At 34.2% G+C, this 8,632-nt stretch overlaps 1 protein-coding gene across 1 annotated transcript; it reads right to left on the reverse strand.

The window, feature by feature from the left end:
- Window positions 1-1,899: 1,899 nt before the first annotated feature.
- On the reverse strand, window positions 1,900-7,259 carry LOC112460926 (haloacid dehalogenase-like hydrolase domain-containing 5). The gene is made up of 3 exons (XM_025025872.1): window positions 6,450-7,259; window positions 4,795-5,609; window positions 1,900-4,692 (listed from the first exon to the last, which is right to left on the reverse strand). Exons 1-3 carry the CDS (start codon window positions 6,504-6,506, stop codon window positions 4,380-4,382), a joined length of 1,185 nt encoding a protein of 394 aa, XP_024881640.1. The 5' UTR covers window positions 6,507-7,259; the 3' UTR covers window positions 1,900-4,379.
- Between the last annotated feature and the right edge of the window lie 1,373 nt (window positions 7,260-8,632).

Raw genomic sequence — 8,632 nt, forward strand, 5'->3', positions numbered from 1 at the left:
AATATTAATTATTTTTTCTCTTGCGTAAATGCGACGTCCCTCGTTTTGCAAAGATCTGCGGATCATGAATAATTGAGTTATTCGTTGGCAGAGACGAAACAGAAGTGTGATTTACCTCTCCACCCTGCGATGCAGCGATGCAGCTGAATGCGAAGCGCGACTGGAACGACTTCGAATTCTAATCTCAAACGCGCGTTGCAACCTACGCTTTTTATCGCGTACGGACGCCCGTCTAATTTACGAGCTTATTAATATATTAGTTCAGGCTAACGTAATTGACCTTGTTGTTAAATTGCTAATCCGGCATCGCTCGCTGGAATTGCTATATATATAAACGTTCAAGTTGTCGCGTCTGCTGGAAAATATGTCATACAAGTTTCAGAGTGCATTCTTTTATACATTATGCAACGTGCGTATTAAAAAGAAAAAAATAAAAGTCGTGATCTATGCAGGAAAATTTATCGTAATAAAAAGTAATAATATTTATCGCAACAGTTTTAATTTCGATAGAAATTTGCGCATGTGTATAACTCATTGAATATTTCAAAGCGATATCTTTTTTGTTTGCCAGTCGCAAAACACATTTGTTATCTATTTCAGTGACAGTGTGACTATTAAATTGAGTTGTTCGTTTTAACTTGAAAATGTGACATGCTACTGAAACAATATGCAATTTAGTAAAGTATAGATATTGACAATAGAATCTATTTAGTTTTAATTCGCGGAGTTTTGTTACTGCCTTTTATATTTTATCAGTAGATACGAAAATATAATAAAAAATTAAATTATTAATTAATTAATAATTAAATGATATAATTAAATATTATAACACATAAACTAAAAATTATTTCTATGTATGCGATAACTGTGAAAATTTACGTAAGATCAATTGACAACATATAGAATAAATATATGCTACTTGTATAACGATGAGCTGTGTTCAGATTAGAGTTTAGAAAGTAATATACTAATCGGATCGTCGTATCGGGATTAAGCTGGTCATGCCGGTTATGCCAGTTCTGTCCGAGAAGAACGCGATATATTATGATACTTCCACGCAGCTCTCAATCTGGAACACTAAAAACCTGTCAGTATAAAGTGTGTAAACCGTTAATAATAAAATGTAGGTCGCGTGTACGGGTATCTGTTTTAATTAGCTAAACTAACAAAGTTGTCGAATAAAAAAAAATCTTTCTATCCTTTATGGCTCACAGTGTCCTTATTTTCATGAATCATAATTTCCAATTTTATATGAACATTAAATAGAATTATATGACTACTAAAAGTTAATATTATAACTAGTTCTATTGTTCTCGTAAGATGATTTATTAATTGAATAGTGTCAAATAATTTTTTTTTTTTTATTTTCTAAAAAATTTCTTGAAAAACTTTTCTTAAAATGTGATATTTGATATTTATTAATTTATAAGTATCATTTTTCGTTCTTATTTCTAAGTTGCAAGAATATGAAATCGAAATTTCGCAGAAATAAAATTTTGCATTTGAATGAATTGAATTAACCGTTACGGCTTCTAATTTTCATGGTTGATATCAGGTTGGGGAACGGACTTACTTATGCCGTATAAACTTACTTAGGCCGCCCGAATCGTTGCCAAATTGATTGCAATCGAATTATTTAATCGAACGTTTGATGGCTCAGCTCAAGGGTCATGAGACCCAGCCGTCGTGTTGTCTGTGGCATGAATAATTATATGCTGCTGACAAGGCCAGCGTGCAAATTGTGCATCGTACAAAGTAGGGTTTACACGAGATGAATACCGATCGCAAGTTTTGAAGAAATTAAACGTATCTAACGTGTATACGTTTAAATTTAAAACGATATTTCACGGAATTTCTTTGAGGATCACAAAGGCGGTGGGAGAAATAAACCAACCTGTGATTTATTAAAATAAATTCTAATTTGCTCCATAAAAGTCACAGAGTCTACATCATGAGAATTCTACATTTGATATAATTAGGAGATATAATATTGATATATTGCCCTCGATAAAACGCATTACTTTCTACACATATAATAACTGTCTTGAATATAAGAGAGATACACCACACTAAAGTATGTATTATCCATGTTTGTGAATAGGAGAAATATGTGTAATTATTAATGTGTATGGTATCAATTTATTAATATGTATAAGTATTAATTTATATATATACACTGGTGGATCCTGAGGGGGAGATAACCTCCCTCCTTCGAAATAAAAAAAAAATAAGTTTTGCTGAATCTGTTTAAAAAATCTGGGAAAGAATGGATTAAACGTTAAAGCAGAACCAGAAGTTTCACCACGTTCTCGTCGTTGATTCTGGAGTAAAAACTAAGCGTGATATATTAAGAAAAATATCAAACCAAATAATTTTACCGAATAATTTTGCCTCTCCCATTATCGACATCAAGATCCGCTACTGTATTCCATACGTATATAATATACATATACATATATAAAAATATATAAAAATTTTATAATTTTCAATATATATTTATATTTAAACGTAAATAAATATATATAATGATTTTAGAAAATAATTAAAGATTATATATGTGTGTATGTATTGTATGTATGTGTTTGTATTTAGTATAATGTATCTCTTTTTTTCGTTAACTATTAAGTGATGCTGGCGACAGAGGCAGAACTTTTATTAGCATGTGATCGTTGTAGCACTTTGACCGTTGCACGATACCTCATTGTCGCAAATGAATGATAAGCCGGTTTGTTCACGATGTTCATTTAAACCCTATTTAACTGGTCAGTCTTTGTCTCGACGGACATTAACGCATTGTTGGTGATTATATCTGATTTTATCATTGTGTCAAAATTGCGCTATATAAGGGCAAGTACAAAATATAAACGTGCGCTTTTATCTTCGGATTAGCTTGTCATTGATTCATGCAACTTTTATATACAAGCTGTCTCAGCACGCATGAATGGCACTTTAAGGATAAGTATTTCAGTTTAGAATCAATTAATTTTCAAATCGTTATTAATCATTAATTAATCATTGAACAATTTGTTCCTAAAATATTATTTACACATTTCGAGATCTTGTGCAAAAAGAAATAAATGAATCGAGAGAAGAATGGACAGGAATTTACTCTATAGAATTAAATTTCAGATCTTCAAAATTGAGAAGCGAATCCTACAATTCTTTAAAACGATCTTTTATAAATTTTACATACACCAGACTTTGCTTTCAAAAATTAACGATATAATTTCGCAGAATAAATTCTCGTCAATTGTTTCGAATTCATTCATTTTAGTACATTTATTTTCACGACCAAAGGCAACAATCTCTCTTAATCTTGGTCTGTTGCAGCAACAAAAGTCTTTCTCTATACTCTCTTTTTTTTTACTCACATTCGCTAACAAGCTGCATTTCAAGACTAGACCTGATTATACTATACATATATAATATGAAGAAAAAAAACCGAAATATTATGAAGTATAATCTATATGTTACTTTTAGTATAGATTATACTTTTGCATATAATGCTCGGAACGTAGTGTATGTTAGCTGCGAGTTTTAAGAGCAATTGAATCAAAATTATGCCTATTATTTACTCACTATAGGAGCGTTATACGTATCACTTTGCATATCTTGCATTGCTTTTGACTAAGAGAGGCGTAGAGCACAGTGCACTTTGCGAACAAAATACATTCAGCTCAGTTTACTGTACAACTACGGTATAATTATTATCTATAATAACACATGTGCTTAGAGGTGGTTCATGTACAATGTATCAAACCCTCTAATAAAATTTCAGTATTAAATAGCTATAAAATTATGTCTCGGACACATATCAGATTGTTGTCTGAACAAAGTTTCATTTTAATAGTCATAAATGTACTAAAATTCGTAAAAAAAATCCATTTTACACATGTGTATACATATACATATATATACACACACACGTGTATTTATCGTCTCAATATGTGTGTAACAATAATATAGCAATATCCTCTTTTTATTGTTCTATCTACAGTATAAATTAATCTGAATTTATTTCGTCTTCACCTAATTCTTTCCTATTGATATAGTTAATATAGTTCGCTGTAACGCGCTAAAATTCGTTTTTTTTTCTTTGTCAAGTAGGCAGTTTTAAAAAATCAGAAAGACATTGAAAAAGGAGCAAACTAAATATACTACACTTTCATAACGTATTATAGCCTCTCCTGCTATTTTCTGTTTCTCTGCTGCAAAATGTCATCTATGATGAAGGCTAACACTTTCTAAAAGATTATTTGCTATAATACTCACATTATCTTGCACATTCCCTCTCTTTGTCTCTTTCTCTCTCTTTCATTCTTTTTTTCTCCGACGATATAAGGATATGAATATCCCAAGGCTATCTATTATGCACTAACTTATTCAAACTTTTCTTCTTTAAACGCCAGATTGATAGCTTGCCCGACGTCCTTCACGATGAACGCCGGTTTACATAGGCCATCGTCGACCGGCAAGAAATCCCTAGGACTGTGTTCGGGTATAAACTTGGAATCTCGTTGATGCACACCAGTCTCGACTAAAATACTAATGCAGGCCTTCGCGCTGGGATCCCTCATGTTCTTTCCAAGGAGTTTCTCGAGACTACGGGACTTAGTACCTTCCCCGGACTCGTAACGGGATAAATACTTGTCGTACAGGTTCGCGCCGAAAATATCGGTATTGATATTGTCGCTGTAAAAATCATGCGTAAATTATTTTATATAATATATTATAATATAATATGTAAACAAAATATATTAACGCATTTAACAAATATTTCTGTTCGATACACACCCAATAGCATAAATTGTGTCGATATTGTCAATGCCAATGCTTCTGGCGTGATTAACGAGCATTTGATTGGCATGGTAATATGTAATCTCACTAGGTTTTCCGACTAGAGCAACGTATGTCATGTCTTTGCCTGTAACTTTCTTGTACAAGTTCTCAAGACACAATAAGAAAGCACCGTGGCCGTATCGCGGAATCGGCGCCTGCGACGCCCAAAGCAAATCCATGTTGCATGCCAACACTGGAATGTGCGGATACGGAATAGCAGTAGGCAATCCTGTGGGCATCCCGTTGGTAAGCAGAAGATCCACCATTAATTGCAACGACGTTTCCCAATTTATTGGCTCGCTTAAGAGCAAGATTCCCTCGATTTGCGGGAAATTTGGATCAATTGGACCACAAATCGGATTTCTTTTCTTCAGGTTTATGTAATCTAAGCATGGAAAGTTTTTCACTAGTTCCTCTATAGTTGTCGTCTTCTTGAAGCCCAGTTCTCGGGCTATATCCGTTATTGGACCTTGACCCGATATGAGAACTTGTTTATTATGAAGATTGTCAAACATTTGCAATGGTGAGTGAGCCAGGACAACTTGCGACTCCGTAACTTCGGCGCCTATCCACTTTGACAGCTCTGCTGCTTTCTGACTACGCAGTGAATTTCCGCTGTTAGTAACGAATAGCGTGGGAACGCGAAATTTTCCATTGTCCCCTTGAAGTCGTTTGAAAGACTCTTTTACCGGCGCCAGTATTTGTTTTCCACGTATTATGACACCGTCAATGTCGAAAAGCAAACCAAATTTTGGTTTTGTACTTAAATGCTGCGAACAGAAAAAACAAATCTATATTAATTAAGGCTAAACGTAGTACCATTTGAACGCTTGAAATTCTTTAAATAGAATACAAAAGATGCAGGATCTTGGCACAAGTACAAGTGCGAAAGTAACGTTAAAAATATATGTGATCAATATATTAATAAATTATAATTTCATGAACATCTAAATAAATTTCATACATATTGTTACACAAAGGAATGTAGTTTTACAAATTACAAAAAAAATACAATTTAATATAAATTGTATTAATGATATAATAAATTATACCTAGTAATTATGAATATTATAGTACTTTTCATAAAATAAGTGTACCAATAAAAGTAATCTATAAAAATTAATTAATAAAAAAAATGTAATTCAAATTAAAATCTTTTGATAAAATATCTCAAGAACTTTGAACGAGCAATTCATCAAGGCATTGATAAATTATTTATCAATGCTTAATGATAAGTAAGAAAAGATTAGCATTAAATGGGTCGATGAAAAGAAAGCAAATACGACCTCCAATGGAATATGTCACAGCGTTACACCTTCGTCAGAAAATATGCGTTGCATACATAAAACTAAAAATAATGCATCGCACAATGACAAAGTTATGAAAGAGTATTATGTAAAATACGAATAATATTAACGCACAGTGGTGCACGTACGCGTGATCGCGATCTTAGGTGCGCCGAGATGAAAAAGAAAAAGAAAGAAAAAGAGAGAGAGAAAAAATAAGAAATCGATGATCGCCATAAATGAAAAAATGGAAATCACACGGACAGATCGGTCGTGACAGCCGCGCTTGAAAAGGGAAAAGGCGAAAGTAGCGGGGAAACTCACTCTGACTCCGGCGAACCTCGTGACGTCCAGCCGCCGCAAGACGCTGGCGATCGTCATGTCTTCCCGTTTCTTTTAGTTAAGCAAACGGCGAGGCGACGACGTACGCGCGCGATCTCGTCGCGACGACCTCAAAACACTCGCGGGCCGCCCGTCGCGGCTCGATTATGCATAATGACGCGCCTTGAGGTTATGTTCACCTCACAGCACACACTTCGCACGTACTGTCCGCACGACGCACGTCCGGACGTCCGCACGTGCCGTAAGAGGACATAACGCGCGACAGATAGACGGGGAAGGGGAGTGTTTCTTTCTGTTTCAGCTGCACTTGCTTGCGCTTCTTGCGTTCAAGAGATAAGACTTTATTAATTTAAATCGGATCAATTTGAGCAATATTTGTACTATTATTAATTTTTTGTTGCTTAACAGGTGGACGAAAAGGCCTAGATTAAGGGCACGTGATACAGTTAGACACTTGTTTAAGCACGTCTGTCGGCTGAATTAATCGCCGATCAAGTTAATTGTAGTTTGATCAAAGTCCAAGCAGAGAGAAGCAGAGAAGCCTGATGAAAGAAGCCATCCCGGATCCCGGCCTTTTTTGTGGGACCGTCGAAGTCGAAAGTCGAAAGTCGAAAGCCCCTGTACATACACACTACCGCTAGTATATATTCGCTTTCGAAATTAGTACTACCAGAAGTACCAGAGAGAAACCTGAGAGGCCATCCCAGCCTTTTTCGTGTGTTGCTGTGTTGCATTTTCCGACGCGCCGCCTGAGAAAGTGCAACTCAACTACGTCGTATCGCTCGGTAACCGCACATGGTTTGCGTCCGTGCTAATGGTTCGTGTCCGAACTAGCCAGCTGGAGGGGATATTCTGGCCGCGGCGGCCGCGCTTCCATCTTGCGTATTCCAATTAATAACGAATTACGATAATTAAAATTACAAAATTAAGATTACATTCTTCAAAATTATTACGAATTTTGTATCTCATAATTTTGAAAAATATAATCGTAATTTTATAATTTTAATTTTTAGATAAATGTCAAATTTTGCAAGCAAGAAACTATTATTTGAGCGTTGATTCAAACCTTCACATTTATGTGAAATTTATAATAATTAACGATAATTTTTAAAATGTGAAATTCTATAGATAAAGAATAAACACCGTTATGATCTTAATCGTCTTCTGTTGATTTCGTATAATATATCCGGCATTAGTATCATACAATTTCAAATTTATTACACGTTTTCTTATAATTCCTTATAACAATAATTTTTTTATAAATAATGTTACATATGGAGGGGTAAAAGCCATAGTGGTGTAAGTCAAATTTTTTAAAATATATTTTTTTTTTACCTAACGCGTTATTTCTGCTTACCCGAATTTATTAGTTTATTTAGTTTTATTATTATTAATTTATTTTATCAATATTAATTAGTCGCAACCGCGATACCCGAAATTAAAGAAGTAAAGATTTTTAAAGAGAGTTTAAAAAATTTTAAGTTCGCGATTAATTGAGATTAAGCTGGAGACGTCACTTTCCCGTCTCCGATTACGCGTTCCCATATGTAAAAAATATTACCCTCCTTATATATGCATTATACACTAAACTGGTGGTGTTCAACATCAACCTACCTTGTGTAGATCTTCTCTCCTTTGACCAGTTTGACCATACCATTTCATGGCCAAATCCATTCTGGCAAAGCCAGAAACAAGAAGAAGAAATACACCTTCTGTTGCCGCCTAATCATAGACGGCAAATGAGCATAATGATTTTACGCTTTTTCCCACGATGCGCGAAACACGACCGCGTCGCAAAGGACCATTTGTAACAAAATTAAATTAAGTAATTTGAAAATTACTAGCTTTCAAAATCTACTTAATATCGTACAAACTATAATTTACGCAAGTGATCATTTTCTCGATTAAGAACAAAAAAGATTTTAATTAGTTAGGAGCTGTTAATTTGGAAAAAACCCATTTTAATCAACCGCGTATGTAATCCGAATAAATTCGACTACATTTTACGAATAATAGCAACTTTAATTTAAATCTGATATAAGCATGCAGGACATAAATAAAAATGCAAAATGTAAAATGAATAACAATATTGACTAACGCAAACTGAAAAAATCTAAGGCCCATTTTTTTTTCGATATCGTTTCGCATATATCGAGTCTCACCTC

Source organism: Temnothorax curvispinosus, unplaced genomic scaffold (genome assembly GCF_003070985.1).
Source record: "Temnothorax curvispinosus isolate PA1 unplaced genomic scaffold, ASM307098v1 QBEX01010932.1, whole genome shotgun sequence".
Classification (NCBI taxonomy): Eukaryota; Metazoa; Arthropoda; class Insecta; order Hymenoptera; family Formicidae; genus Temnothorax; species Temnothorax curvispinosus.